Source organism: Panthera uncia (genome assembly GCF_023721935.1).
Source record: "Panthera uncia isolate 11264 chromosome D3 unlocalized genomic scaffold, Puncia_PCG_1.0 HiC_scaffold_8, whole genome shotgun sequence".
Lineage (NCBI taxonomy): Eukaryota > Metazoa > Chordata > Mammalia > Carnivora > Felidae > Panthera > Panthera uncia.
This window is the reverse complement of record NW_026057586.1, coordinates 14389441-14416572: the sequence shown is the minus strand read 5'-3', so window position 1 is coordinate 14416572 and position 27132 is coordinate 14389441. Positions and strand designations below refer to the sequence as shown.

Here is a 27132-nt window from a genome sequence, read left to right as displayed (position 1 = left end):
CTTCCGGCTGCGGTCGTCCAGGTAACCGAGACCGCCGAAAGCGCGGAACTGAAGGTCAAGGGAGACTACTGTATATTGTTCCGCCTTTGAAGAAGTTATTTAACATCAGCGAGTCTCTTGTTAACTAGCTTGTGCCCTTTTCCTTGTGGATTTGAAGAAACGGTATGTTCTTGACATAAGCCCTCGGCCAATTACATGTATTGCAAGTATCTTTTCTGACTCTTTAAAAGCTTCCCTTTTGACTAACATAATGGAGTCTTTTTATGAACAGAAGTTCTTAATTTTTTTAAAAAAAGATTGTATGTTTTTATTCCTTTTTGAGTAAACTCTACACCCAAGGTGGGGCTCGAACTAACGACTTGGCAATCAAGAGTCACGTGTTCTACCCGCTGAGCCAGACAGGTGCCCCTAGAAGTTCTTAATTTTAATGTAAGTCCAAAACGTCAATATTTTCCCATATACTTAGTGACTTTTGTGCCTATCTTTTCTTCTAGCATTGTGGCTTTCCTTTCCCTACAATGTCCTTGGAACTGCCTTTTTAAATATGGTGTGAGGTATGAATCAAGACACATTTTATTCCCATATGGATATCCAATTGACACAACACCATTTGTATTGAAAAATTGCCTTTCTTTCACTGCTCTCAGGATCCTTATATATGTGAGTTTATTCCTGAATATTCTATTCTTTTCTACTACTCTGTTGATTCACCTTATACCAACATTATAGTAATTGTGATTTTAGAATAAATTTGCCCGTTTCTACACTACTGCTGACCCTTTGCATTTCCATGTAAGTTTAGAATCAGCTTGACAATTTCCACAACATGGCCTGCTGGGATTTTGATTGGAATTGCACTGAACCTATAAATTAATTTGGGAAGAATTACAACTTTACAAAATGGTCTCTTTATTCTCTCTTCCCAACCACAAACATGGTAATTCCTTCCATTTAGTTCAATATTCTTAGTTTCTTTTAATGATATTATATAGTTTTTACAAAGCAATTTTTAAAAAAAACATGTAACAGGTTTGTTGCTAGGCATCTGTGGTTTTGAGTTATTATTATAAATGGTATTATTTTAAGTTTCATTGTACCTCCAATACAATGTTGAATAGGAGTAGAAAAATCAGTATCAGGCATTCTTGTCTCCTTCCCAACCATAGGCAGGAAGCCTATATTTCACCATTAAGTATGTTAGCTCTAGGTTGCAGGCACTAATTTTTATGTTCTTCTCCTCCACTAATTTCCCTTCTTGTCCATCCCTTCTCCATCTTCTGTAAAAACTTCTCAACTTCTCTTGCCTGCCTCTCTCACCTCTTATCCTCTCTTTGTCTTTGTGGGTTTCTGTATTTTTATTTCTTTAATTTTAGTGAGGTTCCAAGAAGGAATCAAGATAAACATGTGTTGAACTTGTCATGACTAATTAGAAGTCCCCTAAGAGTAGACATGAAACAATCCATCTTTTTAAGTTTATTTGTTTTGAGAAAGAGAGAGAGAGCAAGCACACGTGTGAGCAGGGGAGGGGCAAAGACAGAGGGGGCAAGAGAATCCCAAGCAGGCTCCATGCTGCCAGCACAGAGCCCAACATGGGGCTCTATCCCATTAACCCTGAGATCACGACCTGCACCAAAATCAAGAGTCAGACGCTTAACCGACTGAGCCACCCAGGCGCCCTGAAACAACCCCTTTTTTAATTAAGGTGTACTTAATACACTGTATGACAGTTCTGTTTCCTAAATTGGCAGGTTTTTTTTTTACAAGTTTCTTTTTAAATCTTCATGGATTTGAAAAAATGTGGGAAGCAGAAATATATCACATACATCAGTTGTACCTTCCTTAAGTGATAAAATAATAAAGAAATTTTATTTCACTGTAATTAGAATCTCACTTTGAGGTGCCAGAAGCCACCTTTATCTCCAATGATTTTTTTTAGTTGTGATTTATTTTTTAAGTACTCTCTACACCCAATATGGGGCTTGAACTCACAATCCCAAGATCAAGAGTTGAATGCTCTATGAACTAAGCCAGCCAGGCACCCCTCAAATGATTTTCTTTATAGGCTGATGTGCTGCTTTTCTGACAAATTCAACTCCCCACTTCCTGGAGGACTCCCTTAGGCATCCCTGAGTAATGACCATTGAGCCTTTGCTTACGTACCTCCTATGCCAAAGAGTTTATCCATGTATAGAAACAAATATTTATCTCAATTTCACACTTAAAGGAGGTTCACTTAGGCTTGCATACTGAAAATAATGGAAAAACCAACTAAACAGGGGCTTAAACAAAGCAGGGGTTTTATTATTGTCATAGAAGAAGGAGTCCAGGAGTGGTCATCCAGGGCTGGTCTGGCAGCTCCCTGGGGCTACCAGCAACCTGCCCTGTTTCTTGCTGTCCGTTCCTTCATTTTCAGGCCAAGCATGGCCTTTAGCACCACGTTTATAAGAAGTGTCCTCCACCTCCAGAAAAGGTGAAAGGAAAGTGCAAAAGGCGTGGCCTGTTGAGTCAACCCCTTTATAAGGAGCATTCCCAAAAGCCTCCCCAGGCAGCCTGCTCTTACATCTCATTGGACAGACCGTTTCACCTTAACCACAAAGACTGAGGTCTATATTTTAGCAGGCCACCCTGAGTTAGTAAAACAGGGAAGGGTAATCGATACTGGGTCAGCAGCAAACAACGGAGTCTGTTACAAGACTTTACCTGTTTTCCCCTGTTGATTCCTTTCCCCCATGAGAGAAGAGCAGTCAGAGCCTGTGACAATAGCTCAAAACTCCAGGGACCAGCTCCGAGCCATCTGGGAAGTGATGGCCATTAGGACATGAAATCAAGAACAGAGGAATCTCTGAGAATCTACAGAGAAAGCACAGTGGGTTCCTACTTCCCTGAGGAAAGGAAGCTTAACAAAGTCCCCCTGGATGACCTCCAGCCAATCTGGTGGAGCTAGGAGGCTGGCAGAGGGAGAGAGCAAGTCGAAGACCAAAATAGAAACAGCTGTTGGCTGCGTTTTCCGGCCCTAAGGGAATCGCTTGTGCACATGTTCCGTGAAATAATTCCGTTTGATCCATACACATGTAAAAATCATTGCCTCCTTCACTTTTCAAGTGCTTGGAGTTACTCCTTTCTTATTTAAGCCTTACATTCACCAAGGCTACACACGGCCATCAGCCTGAACTTGTAGAACTACCAACCCGGTACCCACAGGCCATATAATGCTTACTTCCCACTCATTACTCTAGAAGTTTCATTTTTTTGTAGCCTACCACAGACTTCTCTGTCATGCCAGGCCCCAGGCTTAAGTTCACTGCTTGCTATCATTTGTCCTCATAATAACCTTAACGTGAATGCAGTTTTTAAGATGAGAAAACTGGGGCTCCAGAGGGAGCGGTTCCAAGGTTCAGATCCACATCCGACAGACTGATTCTAAAACCAGGTACATGGAACAAAAGCCTTCTCCTCGTTTCCTTGGAGCCAGAAAGAAGCTAGTCTAACACTTTGGTTTATAGAGGAAAAAATACACACACAGCCCAGAGGAGTCAAGGACCTGGCCCAGAGTGGCAACTGTAGCGGGCACAGTGAATATCCGAACCCAGTCAACTCACCTCTTGACACAAAATGAGAGTCTGGCGCTACCTGGTGCTTTTAATGTTTGGAGGGCTTAATCCTCCTTTTTGCCAGAGAGGGACATCGTTTTCAAAGCTGAATGTTCCCTCAAGACACTTCATTAACCACATTAGGGTTTTTACTTTATAGACTAACAGAACACATAGTTTAAAAAAATACCACATCCTGAATGTAAACAGCTAGGGGACCCTACCGGGAACCAGCTCGAAACACATTTAACTTTATGATTTTGCTGAAAACCAAAAACAAAGCAAATTGTCTTTAAATTTATTGAAATAACCCTTTTTTCCCTTCATCTCAGAGGAACCAGTTAGGAGGCAAAACAGGGCTCCCTTTAGGAGGCAGGTGACCCACTGCTCCACAGCTTGATACCCTAGTCATCATCTGTTCCTTGGAGAGGTCCTCCCTGACCTGCCTTTCTAAAGGAAATTCCTCATTACAGCACATTTGGGATTCTGCTTCTGGCCACAGCAGATTAATTGCTACTGGACTAGCTCTCCTACAGAGAACAACTCTAACACTAGACAAAGCACATGGAATTATGGTTTCCAGAAGTTGGGCAAAAGGCAGCACAAGTCTGTGATCCCTAAGAGAGGTGTCCCATGATACCCTTTCTGCAGGCACTTTTTAGACTATGTTACAAGGAGGAAGCCAAACGGAGAACAGTGGTCTTGCTGAGCTGAGGAGAAAGAAATTGGAAGTTTGGACTAGTAAGAGAGTTGGAAAGTGCAGGGCAAGGTACATAGAGAAGGGAGTTATGCAGGGAGAGTTCCAGATATCTGCGGGCGGTGGGGGGGGGGGCCCTTGAGTCTTTGGCTAAATATCAGGCTACTCATCTTAGGACAAGACACCATGAGGCTGATCCAAGATGCTGCAGGACTGAGCAAGTACTGGAGCCTACATAGGTCTGGGTCATGTTCAAAGACTGGCCAGTCAGAGTGGAGAAATGTCATTGGCCCTGGCTACTCAATAGAGACCCCAGAGAGGCTATTCTAGACTGACACTGACACAGCTCTAAAACAGCCCTTGAACATATCAAGATGATCTACAAATTCACCACGAGCCAGAGCAAAATTCCACACTGTATTAAAGAAGCAACAGAGTCTAAACACTCAACTGTGTAGCACCCATAGCTAGCTTACGATCCGTAATTTCCAGACATGTGAAGAAGCCGTAAGATATGATCCACAACCAGGAGGAAAACAGCTAATTGAAAGACCTAGAAATGACAGAGATGATGCAATTAGCAGAGAAAGACCTACATATAGATCTTTTAAACAGCTCTATTTTGTAATGGGCAAAATATTTGAATGGACACCTCACCAAAGAAGATATACTGGCATTAGCATATTAACACAGTAGTCATTAGAGAAATGCAAACACAAACCACAGTGAGATTCCACTACACGCCTATTAGAATGGTTAAAATGTAAAAAGACCATGTCAAGTGTTGGCAAGGAACCAGGACTCTTACACTCTTTTGGTGGGACTAAAGACTGGTACAAACACTTTGGAATACAGTTTGAAAACATATTTAAAAAATAAACATACACCTACCATATGATCCAGCCATTCTACTCCTAGGTAATTATCCAAGAGAAAAGGAAGTATACGTTCACATGTTCAAAAACTTACATACAGATGTCGATCGCAGCTTTATTTATAACAATTCCAAACTGGAAACAACGCAAATGTCCATTAAAAGATGGGTAAAGAAACAAATTGTGGCATAGGTCATGTCAAGATCCCTGTAAGGTTTTAAGATGTTACTCTGATTGCAAGCTAACAAGGTATCTTCATAGACCCAGACAGAAGACTTCTGAGCCACAGGCAAAAGACAGTTTAATACACGTGGCAATAATGTAGCTACAGTGATATAACCACCTCCTTTCTCTGAGCTGCAGTCCCACTGGGTGATATGAAGAGTGTCAGGTGTTGCCTTCACACTCAGTGTGTGTGTGTGTATGTGTGTGTGTGTGTGTGTGTGTGTGTGTGTGTGTAGGGGGGTGTTGTAGCAGAAGAAACATTGAGATTTGGAAGCCCTGACTTTATACAGGAGCTACTGGTAAACCAGTCCATTTTCTCCTCTGGAAAGAAGTCCTCTACCAGAATTTCTGTGAAGCAAATGAAGTCAACTTTTACTGGCAACTGTCATGAAGTGTTTAAGTTTTCTTTTGCTGCATAATCACCACAAACTTAGCATCTTGTTTTAAAAAAAGCAGGGGAGCTCGATCCCATGAACCGTGAGATCCTGACCGGAGCTGAAATCAAGAGTCGGATGCTTAACCAGCTGAGCCACCCAGGCACTTCATAACCCATTTATGTTTGATTCGGATTTCGTTTACAGTGCTGTCACTTTTGGTTTCTTTGTCACAATTTCATCTTTATTGGTCAATTCCCTCTTATGATTATCCATTTTTGTAAGAGGTCATGTGGTTTTATCACTGGGAGACAAAGAGGCAACAGAATGACACGCATTGCTGTCTGCGTACGAACTGAATAACCGACGTGCGTCGACCACCTGACCCACTGACAGACTTTGAAAGGAGTAACATGACTGGTCAGTGCTCATGATGTGCATCTTGTATTTACATAGTGACCTCGGGACCGAGGAACTACCTGTGAAGTTCGTCCTTCATGAAATTACTGTCGATTCAACAACCTGCAAAAGATTTGTCTGAATTCAGGCTCAGTCAGTCTTTTACCTAGATGATTGCCATCCATGTGTCTCAAACCCGTCTGGGTTAATGATAACTGTCCCCAAAAGGCTTACTTCAAGTATTAACGACTGTGAGATCTCCCCCAATTTCTTTCCACCTTGTCAGAAGTTATCAGTTTCCCTCTGGGCTCCCACAGAGCTTGGGATATATATTAGTTATATCACATATATCATGAGAGCCCAGTGATCTGTCTATATCTCTGTCATTTGCTGCAATGTCGGTAGCACGTGGTAAGAACCCAGTAAATCTTTGTTAAAGGGACAGAAGAATTACACAGAATACTTAGGTAATAAGAAATAGTATTCTCAGCTCCAGAAATGTGAATGTGGAGATCTACATGACAGAATATAGTTTAATGCTATTTTATGCCTTTTCAAGAGATCACTTAAAAGTAGGAAGAAAATCAGCACCCAACTCTTGGTTTCAGCTCAGGTCATGACCTCACAGTTCGTGAGTTCGAGCCCTGCATCGGACTCTGCACTGATAAGTGTGGAGCCTGCTTGGGATTCTCTCTCTGTCTCCCCCTCTTTCTCCGCCCCTCCCCCATTCACTCTATTTCTCTCAATAAATAAATAAATAAATTAGAAGTAGGCAGACAATCAAAGGGTCTGGGAAGCTAAAGGATTATAAACTCTAAAGAATGGCATCCCCCTGAATTTCAAAAGCAAGTGAAAAGTCTCATTCTGTGTCTGATTAGTACAGACTCCACCGCCCCAAGAACTAACCAAAGACAAATTATCCCAATACAGGCAGAAGAGCCAAGATAAATAGCAGCCTGCAGGCCCCCTTAAAAAGCCAAACCTTTCAAACTGGAGAGTGATCTACTTTAAAAGTGTCTCGGGTAATAACCATAACATAGAGTTTGATGTCTGTTATTCACAATGTATGCAATAAGCTTTCCTCCGCGGCCATCCTGTCAAAAGACATTCCAGAATGGATCTGCTTTGGGGACTTGACAGACACATCACAAGTTTCCAGAGGAGGAAGGAGGTGACACTTTTGTCGTCACAGACCAAGTGTGAAACCAGAACAACCGCCAGTGTGCAAAGCAGGGTGGCTTGGGAAGGAGGCTTCCCCTGAGGGACAAGCTTTTAAAAAGACACCGAGATGATAAATACTTATTTTTATTTAAATGCACCCCCCCCTTGCCCCCCAACAGCACATATTAAATTCCAATATCCTTGCTTAAACTGCGCCCTCCTGCAGCCAGGCTGTTGCCAGCACCGGGTTCTGTGACCCACAGGTAGATCCTGGCAAATTCGCTTCCAACTCCCTCCCCCACTGCCCCTGGTGACAGTGAGGATGAGGATAAGAATGCCTGAGGCTTGTGAGGTGTTTCAGGCCTTTGTATACCTGGCCCTCCTGGGGGAGTCTTTCTTTGGCGCTGGTTATGGCAGAACCTACAAGAGCAGCAACATAACAGGGGGATGCACCGAATTTATCCATCTGTCCTTCCAAGGTGTCAGCAACCCTGAAACAATGAGTCAAACCATCTTGACAGGCTTAGGCCATTTAGACCATCTACTCTAAAAAGAAACAGAAGAAATTAAAAGCCTCTGAAAACATGTTAGTTGAAGGAAATGCCATTGTTTACGTGGCAGTAGCTGGCAAAAATAGTCTTCTTGGCAAATTTTCAGGAATTTTCTGCTTAAGCTTTTAGAAGCAAGTTTCTACTCCTTCTTGTCCATACTGCGATTCTAATTATTCAAACTGAAAAGCACTGTGCGATAAAGGATGACAACTCTGAACGAAGTGCCATTTTGAAAATGATCTAAATTTTCAGGTAGTTCAAAGTCTCTGGAGTTTTGTTCCAAGTAAGACATGTTACTGTTTCTTGCATAGCAACCACCCAATTCTGTTTTCTTAGTCTTTAGAATATGGATCTAACAAAGCCAAGGTTTGGGGTTTGCCTCCCAAGTAAGGAAGCTGCCATCAGAGGGAAAAAGAAAAAAGGTCTTCGTAGATAGCAACCTCACCCTGATTCCCCCAAAGCAATTCAACATGTTTGTCCTTTGGATAAGTAGATGGGCACCATCATGTCTCCATGTGAAATGCAGCACAGACGTGGTAAGGCTATAAAATGGCGGCCACAAGCAAAGACTATGGAAAATTCAAGCACGACACAGACTCGGGCAAGCCAGTGATGGGGCGTTGTGGAGGCTGCTGGTGACTTTGGTGAGTCACTACCATGAGCCTTCTACGTCATTCTCCCCAGAGCTCTCCCAAGCAGTAACATGATTCTGATTGGGACAGGAAGCGGGCAGTAAGAAGCATTGGTGGAAGATCTCTTCCATGTCCCTTTTTTCTTTCTTTCTTTCTTCTTTCTTTCTTTCTTTTCTTTTCTTTTAAGTTTATTTATTTTGAGAGACAGAGAGCACACGCATACAGATGCGGGAGGGGCAGAAAGAGAAGGGGAGAGAGAGAATCCCAATCAGGCTCTGAGCTGTCAGTGCAGAGCCCAACATGGGGCCCAATCTCACGAACCCTGAGATCATGACTTGAACTGAAATTAAGAGTTGGAAGCTTAACCACCCAGGCACCCCAGATTTGTTCCATGTTTCTGATGGCTTTATACCACTTTTCATTTTTGCTGCCTTCCTGGGTAAACCGATCCAGAGAATACCTTCGATCCTTCCCTCTTTTTTTTTTTTTTTTTTTTAAATCTTTCTCCTGCTAGCTTTTCTGTCCACCTGCAAAGCCTGAGAATGGGATTGTAAAGTCAGTATTGGATTTTAACCAACTTGGGTTCCTTCACCCAACCTCAGAGCTGACACACAAGGACTCAAGGAAAGCTTTTTGTAGGGAGACCCAGGGGTGCTGGGGTGAACGGAAGAATGGTTGGGCAGACAGATGCATGAAAGGAAGAAAAACTTTTCTTTCTTGAAGGAAAGAGTTTTTGCTCTGTTGACAGGTGAACCGGCTCAGTCTGAAGAAGCTGAATTTGCTGAATAAGAGAATAGGGTATTCAGTACTGGTGACTGCTACAGCCCGGGATCTATTCAGGAGCAAGGCCAGAACCTCAAATTGCCAATCAGAAAAGCAACAGTAACAGCTGGGAGCTGGGGTCACCAGGGATGAGGAGAGCAGACAGTTCTCTGCAGGAGGCAGTGACTAGCCGTTGACAGAACTGCATCTAATGCAGCAACAGGGGTCACGCGCATCTTCAGTTCTCATCAAAGCTTCACCTCGCTAGGCCAAACTGGTAATGCCATCCAGGCCCCACCAGCTCTGTCCACCTCGTGGAGGAGCAGGTCCCCCAGGTAAAACAAGGAAACCGGTAAAACTCTGGCCACACAAGTTCTCCAATCCAGGGGACGGCTAACCGGCCCTCACCTCATTATACTCCCATCTTAGACCCCGGTGAGTTTGGTCAGGCTCTGAGGCCCCGGAAGCATTAAGAACAGCAGCTCCAACCATCGGACTGACATGAGATAGGATCTTATAAACCGGAGTGTCAGTTAACATTACACAAAATTCGTGGCTTAACAAAGGAAACATCACTTGAAGGCTTCACTCTAAGGTTCAAGGAATGTTCTTGTGATGGTGCCAGGCCCTGTCACGGGGCCTGTGGTGGCATGTCTAGTTCACGCCAAATCTGGATCAAGACTGAGAGGATTTGTGTGCAGGGCTCCTGTGGGAAAATTCCCTCCTGCATTCTGGATTAGGTCATGGATGCCGTGGTGTTAAGGAGGGTGAAGACTCTTCTCAAATAAGCCCGAGGGCAAAGGTTTGAAAGACAACCAGATTTATGACAAGCTTTCCACTTTCTGGTTTCAACTGAATCCAGATGCATAAACACCAAAAATATTGAAGGGAAATGGAAAGTCTAAGGAGCTCTTTACTTCCAGAAAAATATGGCTGAAATATTCCAGAAAAAAATCATCAGCAATCTTGACATTAAAGAGTGTTTAACTCCACCCCTAAGTTTACGCGCTGATATCTTTATATCCACATTTTAGGGTGAACTATGGTACTCAAACTCGTGATCCAGAAAACTTTATGGATTAGCCATGCAAGTGCCGTGATTCAGTCTGATTCTGTAAAGCTAAATTCCCCATATATATTCATTTCCTAGGGGTGCCATAACAAATTATCACCAACTGGGTGGCTTAAAACAATGAAAATTTATTCTCTCAGAGTTCTGGAGCCCAGAAGTTGTAAATCAAGGTTGCTGGGGGAAACCCTCCTTCTGAAGTCCCGAAGGGAAGATCCTTCCTGGCGTCTCCCAGCTTCTGGTGGCCCCTGGCTTTTCTTGCCTTGTGGCTACATCACTGCCTCTGTCTTCACGTCATTTCTTCTCTCACAAGGACACTTGCTATTGGATTTATGCCCCCCCCCCCCCGCCCCCGGATAATCCAGAGTGATTTCATCTCAAAACCCTTAATTATATCTGCAATGACCGTCTTCCTAAATAAGGTCACATTCACAGGGTTAGGGTGTGGACATATCTTTCCAGCGGCCACAATTTGACCCACTACACTAAGCACACTCTGGACTTTCAGGTCTTTACAAAACTTCAAGTGCTTGAAACAGTCAGCAAATATTCCCTTTCTTATTATAATGCTAATGAAATAAAAGTGAGGAAACTTTGCTCCTTTTGCTTTATATACCACTTGGAAGACAGCTGGCATTTGCCTCAAATGTGAAGAATCCGGTGTAAGCGTGTCACATGCCTATTACAGACGTGTAGGCAACTTCAAAAGTATGTTTTCTTAATCGTGCTGTTTACCCTTGATTATGCACACACAACTGCAGAGTCTAGTTTTCATGTCACCTGCTTGGGTACAGTGACTGTGCTTTCGGAAGCAAAAATCTACAAATGCTCGTATGCAGATTCCAGGATATAATGTTTCGGCAGCAACCGTCTGTTGAAAATGTAAAAGCAAAGCCAGCCTGCCAGTCTTATACTAGTCGTGGGATCTTTATAAATCACCCTGGGCTTCAGTTTTCCCATCTGTAAAATGGTATAATAATACCTACTTCACGGGGTTGTTACGAGGATTAAATAGTTCAGTATGTGTAAACCATTTAAACAGGGCCTGGCACTTTGTAAGTTTTACCATAATTTTTTAAAAAGCCATAAATATAAATTGCACTAAACATTGAAGAGTTACTTGTACAAACACATTCAAGGCATGCACATCAATTAACGCTCTTGGATGCAAGTCACAGGAGATCGAGACAAAATTATGTTGGAAATGAATGGGAAGGGTTCCAAGATGGTTGGAACAAAGGGAACTTGGGCAGCAGAGGGCAGAGCCACAGAGATCTGTGAAGAACATCACTGAACTATTCTGTCCCATTGATTTCCAATCTAGAAAGCATAAGGTAAAAAGAATATACAAAAATCAGCATTTTAAGTGGAGTTTTGGAATGGTCCTTATCTGCTGTCCTTAGGAATCACTGTAAAAATAATCCTTCTTTTTGTCAGATAAGCATGTGATGGAAAGTTACCTATTACAAGGTATCTAGAGTATCTCAATCCAACCTAACCATCAATAGCTCCTGAACTTTGCATCTTAGAAATTTTCTCTCCTTTCTAGCTTGAAAATCTTGCAAAGAACTCAGATTGGCCCAGATTGGGTCAGATATGCACCTCTAAATTTGTCAACTATGGTGAAGGAAAAGTCATAAGAAACCACTTGGCTCCTGCCAGAGATACACGGTTAACAATGGAGGCAGACTTAGTCCCGAGGAAAGAGTGCCAAGCAGACATTGGCACAGCTGAGCGCTGTATACTCACACCATGTCTACACTGAACATCAGAACCGATGGGAACCAATTCGTGAAGAAAACCCATTATTTGTATACACACCGGGTTCGAACATGGTTGAGAGAGAGGAGTGACATGAAAAGAGAAAACAGGGCAAGAGAGAAATAAATAAAAGAGAAAACCCAAGGAAGGCATAAAACTTTCGTAATCGTCTTTTGTAGGCAAGTCGCAAGAGAGTAAGCCAATATTTGCTGTGATTTTTATTTTTCTGGTAAAGGCTATAAATTTATGGTATAAAGACTTAGTCCAGATTCTATCAGGGCTGTCTGATGATCTGTGATGGACTGGATGCCATCCATATGGTACTACTGAAGGGTCCCACATGAAAGACTAAATCATCATAGGCATAATTTATACAGAGGCAAGTAAAGTTGCTAGTACACTTTTTAAGTGTATTTATTTTGAGAGAGAGAGAGAGAGAGAGCACAAGCAGAGGAGGGGCAGAAACTGAGGGGGTGGGGGGGAGAGAGAGACAGAATCCCAAGTAGGCTCTGCACTGCCAGCACAGAGCCCAACATGGGGCTCAAACTCATGAACCTGTGAAATCATGACCTGAGCTGAAATCCAGAGTCAGATGCTGAACCGATTGAGCCACCCAGGCACCCCAAATTGCTAGTACATTTTAAAGTTTTCCCACATTAGGGGTTAAAATCTTTTCAGGAAAACAGATTCAATTAAACATGCAACACCCCAAAACAGTGTGACAAACTAAGGTTTTAAGTGTCAAAGTATATGACAACATTTCTAAAGTATGCTCGCCAGTTGGAGGGGAGACTTTAAGATAGGTCTCCAGCCAAGCAAGTAGAAGCTGCTGGTGTACTGCGATCTTTCTCCCTCCATAATGCGTAGATCAAGTTAAATTCCCTAAGTACTACAATAAATACACCTACTAACTTTGTTTGACCAAGTGCTTCTCAAATATATTTGATCAGGGAACCCTTTTTATTATGACATCTGTATCCTAAGTAACCGATGTTCTAAGGGACATACTTTGAGAAATGCTAGGCAGCAAATAAATACTGCAGTTCGAGTTGAAAATAGTTGTGATCTGTTTGTGTCTCTAAAGAAATTAGTAAGTGATACATTACTTCTCAAATACCCTTGTTATAGAATGAGTTATTCTGTACTGTATTAAGTGCAGAAATCTCATCTACCTTTTTTACATACCATGCTGATGCAGAAATGTGAAAATGCTACAACATGTTACCATAGTACTGAAAACACGTACCATAACAATCCCATTTCAAAGCATCTTACAGAGGATGAGAAAATGTCAATATATAAAGAACGACTCTGGAAAGGTGAGAAATTACCAGGTTCTCTCTGGTCCCTTAGAGGAGTCCTTGGAACTGCCCGAAGGATGGTGGGGGGGGGGGGTCCGCCCCAAATGACTGAGTCAATTTAGCTCACTCTCTTCAGGCCCCTTGACCAGCCGGTGTCTAGGGTAGATATAGGAGCTCACCAGGCTCTCCCCTGCAGAGCTGATGCCCCCCCCCCCCGTTTTTATATTATTTTTGCTTCCTTTCCTTCATGTTCCTCTGTTTTGTATCTTAAATTCCTCATATGAGTGAATTCATATGATATTTGTCTTTCTCTAATTTCACTTACCATAATACCCTCTAGTTCCATCCACATAATTGCAAATGGCAAGATTTCATTCTTTTTGATTGCTAATACTCCATTTTGTATATGTGTATATATATATATACATATATATATATATATACACACACACACACATATACATACATATATGTATGGATATATATGTGTGTATATATATACATATATATACATATATATGTGTATATATACATATATGTATATATGTGTGTGTACATATATATGTATATATGTGTGTACATATATATGTATATATATGTATATATGGATAAAGAATGTGTATATATATATATATATATATACATTCTTTATCCATTCATCCATCAATGGACATTTGGGCTCTTGCCATACTTCAGCTATTGTTGCTAGTGCTGCTATAAATATTGGGGTGCATGTGCCCCTTCGAAACAACATAACTGTATCCCTTTTTTAACATTTTAAATTTTTTTCTTTAATGTTTATCTTTGAGACAGAGAGAGACAGAGCATGAACGGGAGAGGGGCAGAGAGAGAGGGAGACACAGAATCGGAAGCAGGCTCCAGGCTCTGAGCCGTCAGCCCAGAGCCCGACACAGGGCTCGAACTCACAGACCGCGAGATCGTGTCCTGAGCTGAAGTCGGACGCCTAACCGACTGAGCCACCCAGGCGCCCCACATTTTTAATTTTTTGAGGAACCTCCATACTGTTTTCTAGAGTGGCTGCCCCAGCTTGCATTCCCACCAACAATGCAAAAGAGATCCTCTTTCTCCGCATTCTCACCAACATCTGTTGTTGCCTGAGTTGTTAATGTTAGCCATTCTGACAGGTGTGAGGTGGTATCTCATTGTAGTTTTGATTTGTATTTCCCTGATGATGCATGAGGTTGAGCATTTTTTCACGTGTCGGTTGGCCATCTGGATGTCTTCTTAGGAGAAGTGTCTATTCATGTCTTTTGCCCATTTCTTCACTGGATTATTTGTTTTTTTGGGTGTTGAGTTTGATAAGTTCTTTATAGATTTTGGATACTAACCCTTTATCTGGTATGTCGTTTGCAAATATCTTCTCCCATTCTGTTGGTTGCCTTTCAGTTTTGCTGATTGTTTCCTTCGCTGTGCAGAAGTTTTTTTTTGATGAGGTCCCAATAGTTCATTTTTGCTTTTGTTTCCCTGGCCTCCGGAGACGTGTTGAGTGAGAAGTTGCTGTGGCCAAGGTCAAAGAGGTTTTTGCCTGCTTTCTCCTCGAGGGTTTTGATGGCTTCCTGTCTTACATTGAGGTCTTTCATCCATTTTGAGTTTATTTTTGTGTATGTTGTAAGAAGGTGGTCCAGGTTCATTTTTCTGTGTGTCGCCGTCCAGTTTTCCCAGCACCACTTGCTGAAGAGACTGTCTTGATTCCATTGGATATTCTTTCCTGCTTTGTCAAAGATTAGTTGGCCATACGTTTGTGGGTCCATTTCTGGGTTCTCTATTCTGTTCCATTGATCTGAGTGTCTGTTTTTGTGCCAAGACATTTGTGTTCTAAATAGTGCATACTAAATATAATAATACAGAGAATTAAAACATTGGTTAATTATGAATAGACTGCGGGTAGTTTCCTAAATCCTTAGAGTATCCTCCAAGGTTTATCCACGGTCCACGTGACATACCATGGCTTTTTTGTTCAGTATTTTCTCAACCTGATATGCCGCCTTTAATTCCCATAGCAATTCCTAATTTAAGCAAATGCTAACTAGCAAATGTCTTAAGTTTGATTTGGAAATCTGGTATTAATAGTTAGAATGAAAAAGTAAATGACTTAAACAGAAATACATTTAAATAATATTTATTTTTTCTGTTATTCAATGTAAAAATATGCATTTCAAAACACTAAGATATTTGATAAGATGCACAACAGAAAAGGCCTGTCTAGATCTCTGTTCCCAAAAGTCTGAGGGGTCCAGGTAACAGTGCGGCAAGGCGAGCCCACGGCTGCAAGTACACATCGCTCTTTTGTCAGCTCACATGGACACAGGACAACATGAAGACGTGCTTCAAAGAGCAACATAAAGGCAAATCGCTGAGCACCTTTTACAATGTCATAATAAAATATTCATTAATTCCTCTGTGTGGAAATCTGGGAAAAGATGGAAGGTAAAACTAGGCATAAAAGGAGTTAAATGGTGTTTATAAAGTCGATTTTCGCTGAGTTGTGAAAAAAAACGATTAAAAATCCTGAAGCAACGTCAAAGTTCACGGGTTCCGTATCTGCCAATACCATCATCCGTGACAGCAGCTGCTTAATTGTCCAGCAAGATTTTATATCAGACACGGATGCAAGTGGTCTTACACTGAAATCTGCGTCTCTTTCTTTTCTTGTACCATAGTGCTGTCATTGGTACATGAAGTACTATCACGACTTATTACCGCACTTCATTGTAAGCAGAAATTAAGAAAGTGCGTTTTGCCAAACTGCTTTTTGAATCTTCTAAATTGTATTTGTTCACTCACCGGCCAATTTAAAAAAGATAGTATTTTGTAGGGGGCTTCCTGGTCATTAATGTGAACTAGTAATGCAATAATTTAACTCAAAAAGAATTTTTTAAAAAATGGGACGCAGACTAGCAAAGCTTAGCATCAGCCAAAATCTACCGGCACACAATGGGCTAAAGGCCAAGTCTACAGTGATACATAAAGGTCACTTTATGAAAAACCCAAATAAAAATTACTCTCAAACTATTCTGTCCATTAGAATTAGTTTACAAATGGAAATTTAAATTTAGTGAGAGGACTCTACGCCTTTGGGCTAGAATCTTCCAACCAGAAAGATAAGCAATTTTAACACTTATTCCTATGATATGGTCAGAAAGTTTAACACTGACTTAAAGAATTCTGTTGAAACAATATGTGCTAAAAGCTATGCGGGTAACAGATACGGAGTCTACAAGTAAAAATTAATCCTTTAAAAATTTTTCCCTGAATCAGACACAAATACCAAGTATTTTCTACCTTTCTATCTACAGAAATTCCAATGGGAATCCAGAAATGGAAAAAAAAAAAAAAAGGAAAACAAAAAGGGACGGTCAACCTGCACCTGGCTGGGACACTATGAAAACCCTGAAGAGCACTAAGAAGACAGTGTCGCTGCACTCCGAGGGAAAATGGCAAACGCCTGCCAACACTGTTTCTACTGAAGCTTCGGTAAGGAACAGATCCTGATTCTCTTTCTAGCGTGATCATTCCTTGCAAAACCAGGGCTGAGCGCCGATAAAGATTTGTGGTGCAGCCGGGTGACCTGCTCCAAGCTCAGCCAGTGCTGGCCGTGGACGTGAGCAGCACCGCTCCCACGGGAGCACATTCTCGGCCGCATCTAGGGGACGCTGCGCGGTTGCTGAGCCGACTGTTCCAGGTGCTCTAAAAAAGCTCAGTGAGAGGGGCCGACAGCTAAAGGAAGAAACTGAAAATGGAGAAAGTCCACGATGCCCTTCCACAGACAGAACCACTATTTGACACACACAGAAACTCAAGAAAATGGAAGCTCCTTTATTGCAGATAACCTGTAAACTCAGACTTCCGCATGTCTTTTTCTCTGTAGGAGCAGAATATGCTGTATATCAATGTCCATTTTCTTACTGAATCCTTGATAAGAGTTTAGTGTAAAAGGAGAACGGGAAGCAGGATCCAGATGTTGAATGATGGCTTGGGCAACATCATATGAGGTGGCTTTTGGGTTTGCCACAGAGTCTGAGTTTCTTTGTCGTGAGCAGGTGGGCCAGGCCGTTGAGAAACACCAGAACGATGGTCATGGACATGACAATCACGTAGTGGCTGATGCTACAGAAAGAGAAAGAGAAACATGTTGCAGGAAGACACAACACACATGGGAAAGAGGAGAGCTCTCTAAATACTGTTTCTAAATGTATACATAAAATACACAGAATTAAAAAAGATACCAGTGATCGTTCTTAAGTTTATCTATATACTTATTTCTAGTACTCTCTACACCCAGCTCATAACCCCGAGAGCAAGAGTCACATGCTCTTTGAACTGAGCCAGTCAGGTACCCCGATGACCTGGAAATAGGTATCAAAACGTTAAAAAACCAATTTGTCACAGAAGCAGTGATGAGCACAAATATTTTGAGGTATGTCCAATAACTGCAACGTGTTATGAAAATGTCTGATTGGTATTGGCACTGCCTGTGTCTTTGTCACCGATAGAAACTGAATTTCCAAATCCAGCTTTTAGAAACAAAGACAATTTTCGGCCTCTAATTCTTGCTCCCTCTGAATAACATCCACAGACTCCCCAAGATATCCCCAGGTTTAGTGGTTTGGCATTTTAGAGCACACCATTCTGTGCTTTGATGGAAGTTAGAAGTACTTCAACGAAACTACCAGCTACCCTCCCCCCACCCCCAAAAACGTTACCCAAATTCAAATTCAGGGAAGTAAATGTTTCAGTCAAGGAATCTAAACAAAGGAAAAAGGATACATTTCTTTATGAATCTCTAAGTCAAAGCTACTATCTCCCAGATTCTGCTTTTTTAGACCTTTTATCACTTTTAACACTTTCAATTATTTTAAATGCTTTTAATATTTTAAATTGTTTAAAAAGCTTATTTATTTATTTTGAGAAAGAGGGAGAAGAGAGCACGCACGTGAGCGGGCTAAGAGCGTGGACCCCCACTTGGGGCTCGATCCCACAAACCGTGAGATCATGACCTGAGCCAAAAGCAAGAGTTGGACCCTTAGCTGACTAAGCCACCCAGGTGCTCCTAAATTACTTTAAAACAAATAAATATTAAATATGACTTGGTTTCTTAACAAGGTAAGTTTCATGACACCAGTAGATAGGTGACTATCCCTAAATTTAATGGAAGTCTGTTTATAAGAGGTATTTTATAGATCACTTATCTCCTTCGAGTGGCCTGAAATCACAAACTTTGGGCCCATTTAAGCTAACATTATTGGCAGGAAACAGTCGTGAAGCTCATCACCTTCATGCAATTGAGCCATAAGGCATTCAGCTTGTGATATGTTCCATCAATCAGGTCTTGGTATCCTCTCAGCACACCAGAGTTAAAGAAGCATTCAATTTCAACTGTAAATGAGTTTGGCTGTTCCCACTCTCTCGCCTTGACTATTCTGACATCATTTAAATCAGCAATTCTCAAGGTGTACATGTGTGATTGGTAGAGGGACAGGGTGTCTGTGTGGAGGGGCGTATAGAATCGCCAGGAAGGCCTATTCAGCCTGTACAAGGGGTGATAGATAAAAGGTTGATTGTACTTTTCAATCAGGGTAAGGGGCAACGGAAGCAGGTCAAATCTGTCGGATGTACTGGAGAAGACAAGTTTGAGAATCACTGATTTTTAATAAAGCTTAGTATTCATTATAAGAGTAAAGATATTTTATCGCACTTATTGGTGATATTTCGGAGGATATTAAAGTAGTATTGAACATGAGAAGTTATCATTATATCTAAAGAGAAATGACACTCGAGTGGCCGTCTGTATTTTTGTTCAATTTTTTAATGTTTTTATTTATTTTTGAAAGAGAGAGAGACACACACACACAGAGTTCAAGCTGGGGAGGGGCAGAGATAGAAGGGGAGACACAGAATCCGAAGCAGGCTCCAGGCTCTGGGCCGTCAGCACAGAGCCCGATGTGGGGCTGGAACTCACGGACCGTGAGTTCATGACTTTAGCAGAAGCTGGGCGTTTAACCGACTGAGCCACCCAGGCGCCCGTCATCGTCTGTATTTTGATGAAGTATAACAACAGTGCAGGAAACAACTCCAAATGAACACCACTAGCAAATCAAACCAATCAAACCGATGATCCCGCCTCTATTCACTTCACACCAACACATTTAGAACATAAATTTGAATATGTTTTTATAGTTATGAAAATGACCTCAAAGGACTTTTTCTCTAGTTTTAAGAAATGCACTTCTTTCAGGACACCATATAAAAGGCAGTACTCTGTTAAGTTTATGACCTGCTATGAATGAAGATACAGTATAAAAGATCAAAAGAAGAAAATACTACATTGTAGCTCTGTCAGCCCAGCTCAGTTTTATGGCCTGGGCAGAATATTTTTCACACGGCTGTTAAAAGAACACCTGATGCCACAAGGTCCTCCAGAGAACCACAGGCTCAGCTGACGACACTGGCTGGAGTAGATTCCTGTAAGAGTCTCAGTTTAACTCTGATAAAATCTGCTCAGAAGATGCATTTTGAAACATATTGGCCTATACGCATAAACGCAAATACCGTCTCAGGCCCTAATAATACAATCTTTACTTTTTTTTAAGTTTATTTGAGAGACAGACAGACAGAGAATCGCAAGCAGGTTCCACACTAGGTACCGAGCCTAATCTGGGGCTTGAACTCATGAACTGCGAGATCACAACCTGAGTCGACATCAAGAGTCAGGCACTTAAACTGAGTGAGCCACTCAGGCATCCCAACACAATCTTTATTTATTTATTTTTAAAAGTTTTAAAAAATTTCATTTATTTTGAGAGAGAGGGAGAGAGAGAGAGACAGAGAAGGAGAGAGAGAATCCCAAGCAGGCTCCACACCGTAGGTGCGGAGCCTGATGCAGGACTCAAACTCACGAACTAAGAGATCATGACTTGAGCCGAAATCAAGAGTTCACACACTTAACCAACTGAGACACCCAGGCGCCCCTACAATCTTTATTTTTAAAGAAACTATTACTTATTTGTTAACCTGAAACTAATTGCTGAGGAATCTCGCAAACCTATTTTGAAAACCCACTGCAATCGCCACGCTGACACTATGACCATCGTAGCCACACGCAGACCACATCCGCAGGGCTGGTGAGCTCCCAGTCCCCTCGAGAATCCTGGGACACAGTCTCACCTTTTCTGTGTTCATAAAGCAATCACTTAGTAAGGACAAAAGGACAACATTCCATCCCTGTGTATAACAGGCATATTAGAGCTGGAGTTATTAACTGTATTACTAATAAAAAGGAGTTTAGAAGTAAAATTAGTCACAAAGGAAAACTACCGCAGGAGCATAATTCAAATAACTCGGGCCTGGTAAGGAAACACTGCCAATAAGTTTAGTAACATCTGCAACATGATAAGAAACAACTCAGCTTTTCATATATACGTTCACACAGGAATAATGAGAAACCCAAAACTTAAAAAGCAACTTTCTCACAAACAGAATGCAGGAAAAAGTACAACAATGAGCTTTTGATATGTGAACCTGATTGTATGGTGCTTTAGCTCGGTCTCTTGAAGCCTCTTTTCCAGCCATTATCCAAGCCTCTTCCTCGCAATAAATTAGATGCCAGGGCGCCTGGGTGGCTCAGTCGGTTAGGCGTCCGACTTCGGCTCAGCTCATGATCTCACGGCTTGTGGGTTCGAGCCCCGCGTCAGGCTCTGTGCTGACGGCTCGGAGCCTGGAGCCTGCTTTGGATTCTGTGTCTCCCTCGCTCTCTGCCCCTCCCCACTCTCTCTCTCTCTCAAAAATAAATAAACATTAAAAAAAAATTAAAAAAGAAATTGGATGCCGACAAAGATGCATGAACAACTCCTGCCCACCAGAGCCTGAACCACACGGCTCGCCGAGGCGGTGTGTGCCGTTACCGCTACACAGGACACCAAGAGAAGATGACAGAATTCTAACTTGTCAACAGGCGAAGCGGCAAAACAAAATCGTCCCGCTACAGCCCCAGTCCGGGTGATTCCGTTAGAAAGCCTAATTTCTCTAACTCAGATTTCAGGTTGTTTCTCCATCCCAACCCCTGCCACCCCCCACGCCCCTCTGCAACCATCTTCCTTCCTTACGAGGGCATGTTTTGGACATTATAATATGGGACAAAGAAGACGAGCAGAGCAGAGCAAGGGGTGACCAGGGGAGTGTGTGGGGACTTATGAGGCACTGCCGTCAGCCTGATGAAGAGAACCGAGCTCTGAAGTCTCCTATTTCACCTGCCTTCGAGAAGTCTCTCAGGGCAAGCACCCCATTTCACCGAAGGGAGTTAGATCTGTGAGGGCAAAGCCCTGAGATGGAGCTGAAGTGCGGTTTAACCTAACTTAATTAACTGCCTATGCCTTTATCACCTTTCCATCCCCTCTGGATTTTAACGCTCTATCGATGAGGGTGTAAGGATTATACCAGGACACCAGACATAAACCAGGACCCTTCCAGATAAACGTGTACATGTGGTCACCATATGTGAAGGGCAGCTCCCATTACAAAAAAATACTATTAGCACAAAATATTTCTACAGCGTAGTTCTTAACCCTCTGTAGCATTAACCAATTATATAATTTTTCATAAATATCATAAGTAAATTATAGCATGAAACATGGAGTTAACATCCTTTTCTCCTGGCTAGCCCTGCAGAGTGGGTGGGGGTCATCAAAGCGTTCCTGACCCGTGGGTGCTAATGCACCATTCTGTTTCCCTTGGTGTGAATGATGCTCAATGCTTGTCTTATGCGTCTATAGTCTCTCTTTCTGCAATTATCTTGTGCTCTGATGAACACTTTATTCCCATGATGGTTGTGTAAAGGAATGCGGGAAATAGGCCTGGAGGTACCATGCAAGTGCCAGGGAGAACGTCATGCTAGATGTTAAGTACAAGTTTTGCAATGGCTCAAAGACTCTGAAAAAAGATCACGCAAGCACAGGTAACAAAAATAGGCAAATTGGACTGCGTAAAAATTGAAAACTTTTGTGCCTCAAAGGGCAGACTCAACTACTTTTGGCTCCTTCCCTCCTCATCGATATTTCTTCCTCCTTTAAATCCTAAATGTACAGTGCTCAAAACTCTGCACTGAATGGTTCCTTTGCAACAATCACAAACAGGATCAGACACAAAGCCATTTTTAAAAAAGGGCTTAGCAGAGGTACACAACAAAGGCTTTGGGAAATTCACCGCAAGTAGAGGCAGCGACAGGCAGTGGGGATACTACAGACCACGGCGGCTCGTCAGGTGCCGTCCTGCGGACCTGTGCAGCCTTCTCTACAAGTCACAGTCTCCGTAGGGCCACAGTGTCCTCATCTCTAAAATGAAGGCAGGAAATACAGCTCCTGTGGAAAATGTCTACCTGACAGCGTTGTGGTAAAGATCACATGAAATATCGTGTTAGCAGACACCGTAAACACTGCAGCGCGGCACCAATGTAGGTTATTTGTGGCCGAGGTATGACTGGGGCAATCCTCTGGCTGACATCCTGGACCTCCCACTTAAGTTCCAGCTTCTGTCCTATTTTGCCTTTTACCCACGTAAACCGATTCCCTGGTCTCCGAACTGCCTTCCTCATGTCTTTCAGGACCCCGATCTCAAATAACCAACTACTGGGCGTGCGGTCACTGTGTTGCAGTCCACGGCCATGCTCTGACCCTGTGGGTAAGTCTCGGCCTCTATTCTACTCTGCAAATAAGCTTACTCCATTTGGACCCCAATACGGGCTCCAGAACCCCAGCTTTGACAACGGGTAATTAGCATTGATGTATCTAGGGACATTCATCCCTTCCGACTATGATATTCCTCGTGCTCATGAGTTAAATGAAATGACAATAAAATCCTAGAGAGAAGTGAGGGTGTTCCATGTGGTTCTGCTCCATGTTTCTCCTTTTCTTTCTTTTCTTTTAATTTTCTTGATGTTTATTTTTGAGAGAGAGAGAGACAAAGTGCAAGTCGGGGCGGGCAGAGGGACAGTGAGACATAGAATCCGAAGCAGGCTCCAGGCTCCAAGCTGTCAGCACAGAGCCTGACGCAGGGCCCGGACCCCCGAACCGTGAGATCATGACCTGAGCCCACGTCGGACGCTTATCCGATTGAGCCACCTAGCAGCCCCTCTCCTTTCCTTTCTAACTGAGCTAGAAAGAGCTCTACACTTATGACTCTATTTCCTGATCTCCCATCTCATTTATCCATTTTCCTTTCATTTTTATCAGTTACACATGCAGTGCTAAAAACACAAAATAGTGGAGAAAGATTTATAATGAAAACCAACAGTCCTCCTTCCTCCTTACCCGCTTCTCAGGGTGGCTGCTTTAGTCACTTCCCTTTTTAGGTCTTCTGGTGCTTTACCTCCTGAACATGAATGTCTTTATGGTGCTGTTAACTGATACATCGACTTAAAACATAATATATTCAGTCCCTGCTAGGAAAGAGGAGAACTGAGCCTGCTTATACTATAACCCACTCGCTTCAATTTTAGATCTGTTTGCTATTAGCCAGTTTTTCTTCTATTTGTCCTTCTGAGTCAATTTTGACGTATAATTTATATGTAGGAAAATGGAACTAATTTTTAAGTGTCCAGTTAGATGAGTATTGACGAATGGTGCACCCAGGTGACCATCATCACTGTTAAGGTGCAGAACATTTCCATTACCCCAAAAGTGCCCGCATTCTCTTCTACAGTCAGGCTCACCCTAACTCTCGGTGCTAGAGATGGGTGATGGTGATAATCACATTCCTACACAGTAGGAATGAAGTTAATGCTGCTGGACTGCACACTTAAAAAACATTAAGATGGTAAATTTTATTATCTGTATTTTACCACAATTAAAAATAAGATGAAAAGGGGTGCCTGGGTGGCTCAGTTGGTTGAGTGTCCGACCCTTGATTTTGACTCAGGTCATATTCCCAGGATTGTAGGATCGAGCTCTGCATCGGGCTCTGTGCTGAGCATGGTCTGCTTAAAATGCTCTCTTTCCCTCTGCCCCTGTCTCCCTGATCACACACACACTCTCTTTCTAAAAAAAACAAAAAAAAAAACCCCCAAAAAACCAAAAAAAACAACCTAGAAGTCTCACACAAAAATACTATATTTAACAAGAATATGTTCCAAACAAAATTCTGGCCTATGTCTAAGATGAAAACAAATTAATCAAACTTTGGAGAGTAAAGGGAAGTATGTCAAACACAAGAAGCAGTGTGAAGGATAAAGACTAGAATAACATCAATACTAATAGTTGCCTTTACTGAAGCTTATTAGATGCTGGACACTGTGCTAAATACTCTACATGGAGTAATTCATTCGGACGACTACACAAGACAGGGGAGAGGTGAGAGGGATTAGATCTCTTGCAGATGGTCTCTCAGCTAAAATGTGGCAGAAACTGTTCAACCCTAGCTGCCCTGGTCTAAAGCTCATGCTCTGACCCGTTATCTTGTCTGGACACTTTGGGATCAGAGGAGGAGACACCAAAACGTTCCCTAAGCATTCAAGCTTAAGAGCAGTGAAAACAAAATGGCCTAGGGAGGACCTTTACATGCCTGGCACACATCGAATGAAAGAGATTCAAATCGGATGAGGCAGGGAGGCAAACACGTCTATGAATAACGAGGCAGTACCGGGAGTGAGCTGCCTAAGAGGTAGGAAGAAAGGAGAGAAGATCTAACAGTCTCACCCAGGCCTACACAATTCCCAGCAACGCAAGTGCTGAATGAATGTTGACTGAATGAAACAGAATCAGTCTAGGGCTGCTTGGGTAGCTCAGTCAGTTAAGCATCTGACTCTTGATCTCAGCTCAGGTCATGATCTCACAGTTCATGGGTTTAAGCCCCATGTCAAGCTCTGTGCTGACAGTGTGGAGCCTGCTTGGGATTCTCTCTCCTCCCTTCTCTGTCCCTCCCCCACTCGTGCTCCCACTCTCTTTCTTTCAAAGAGAAGAAATGTAACAGATTACAGCAATCATTCACAGTCAAATCACAACAAAGAAAAAAACAGACTTTTGGTTCAGATTATACTTTAAATAACACTGGTGTATGTTTCCCACATTAAATGTTCTCATATTAAAGATTCTAAGGGGCAGATAATGATTACATGCAATTGAAACTGCCACATAAACTTCATACTTCAACTGAGTAGCATCATTTCTCTAAAGAGATTGACAGATATGGAGAACACGCAGATTCTGGAAGTGACCTTCTCTGAAAATCCCGGTCGGATTCAAGCAGTGTCTCTTGCACCTTCCCTGCTCTCCAGGGTTCCCATCGATCCCTACACTGTCCCAAGAAAATGCCGAGAATTGGAGAGATGGGTCTCACTTCCAAAGGTTTAAAATAATTGCTACTTGCTATGCTTACCTCAAAACTCAAACTGGCACCTTCTACTAAGGTATCAAGTTACTTTTTTTTTTTTTTACCGTACTGTTAAGAATTTCTACATGAATATATACTGCACCTTGTTCCAATATCAAGCCAGCTGCCATAATCCTTGACCAAGAAGAAAAAATGCTGTAAAATAAAACAAAATAGGGCTCCATCAAAAACAAAGGTATTTGGATTCAGCTGAAAAACAATGTTTTAGGATTATGGGTTTCAGATTTCTGACCTCTTATAACCAATATCTAACTAGAAGCTAGAAGAATATGCCCTTTCCAGGAATTTTTCCTTGGACTAAAGCTAGGTATAGCATTACCATTCAAATGAACATGAAAGTGACATTTATGAATAACTAGAAATAAAGATAACTAACTTAATTCTTTTTTCAGTAAGCTCTATGCCCAATGTGGGGCTTGAACTCATGGCCCCGAGATCAAGAGTCACATGGTGTACCAACTAAGCCAGCCAGGTGCCCCAAAGATAACCAATTTTAATAAAAGACACTATGTAATACCAAAGACCTATGTGGAAAAAAGCCATAACATCCATTTATCAACAAATATTTATTGGCAGTGTACTATGTGCTAATCACTGTGTTAGGTCCTACAAATAAACTCTCTTTCAGGAGTTGTATAATCTAGTGAATTCAACAAAATTATTAGGTGTGTGTGTGTGTGTGTGTGTGTGAAGAGTGTTATCACTAGGAAACACAGGCAATTATGGGAGCATAGAAGAAGGGGTACATACCCCAGATGGAGTAGAAGGGAAGGCTGTCCCAATAAAAAGTCTACAAATCTAAGTAAAAAGTAATAGTTAGTTGAAAGAGGAGTCTGAGGACATCAGAGAAGTATGTTCCTGCGAGAGGGAATAACCTATATAAATGCCAAGAGTCCAGGCATAGCGTGGCAAGGCCAATGTGAGGCTGGTGTGGAGAAAACACGGTGCGAGGTGATGTGGGTCAAGTAAGCAGAAGTTAGGCCACAAACGGCTTTGTAAGCTAAATTAAGCAATATGACTCTTTATAAAATTAATCAGAATTTAAATTCCCTTCTGTTAACATGTCTTGTTTATTGGCCCCTTTTGAGAAAAATTGAAAGCTGATTTGTCCTGACATTATTATGTGTAATCAATTTCATAAATATACTGGATATCCAGTTCAATAGAACACAAAAATGCTCTCATCTAAATCAAGTGACTAGGAATCTGATTTGGGAAGTTAATGCTACTTGGTGTCTCTAATCAGTTCTAGCATAGGATGTTGTATAGTGAAGAATTAGTTTTGCCCAAAGAGAGGTTTGGCCTTTGCCTTCAGTTACTTGGGGTGACATCTAGC

The 27132-nt window shown here is 42.0% G+C and overlaps 1 protein-coding gene and 1 long non-coding RNA gene across 6 annotated transcripts in view; one reads left to right on the top strand and one right to left on the bottom strand.

Moving 5' to 3' along the window:
• On the top strand, nt 1-25879 carry LOC125914485 (uncharacterized). The gene is made up of 4 exons (XR_007455320.1): nt 1-429; nt 16715-16892; nt 23014-23090; nt 25580-25879. It is a non-coding gene; the product is annotated as an uncharacterized LOC125914485 (long non-coding RNA).
• The window catches only part of PIGN (phosphatidylinositol glycan anchor biosynthesis class N), a 100232-nt gene continuing 90314 nt past the window's right edge, over nt 17215-27132 (bottom strand). For 4 of the 5 annotated variants that reach the window (XM_049619768.1, XM_049619767.1, XM_049619770.1 and 1 more), the window contains 2 exons: nt 25879-25931; nt 17215-17525 (listed from right to left, as the gene is read on the bottom strand). In XM_049619768.1, the coding sequence (XP_049475725.1) occupies nt 17402-17525; nt 25879-25931 (177 nt within the window). In that variant the 3' untranslated portion in view covers nt 17215-17401. The remainder of the gene's footprint in view (nt 17526-25878; nt 25932-27132) is intronic. The other variant, XM_049619771.1, reaches the window with a different exon arrangement.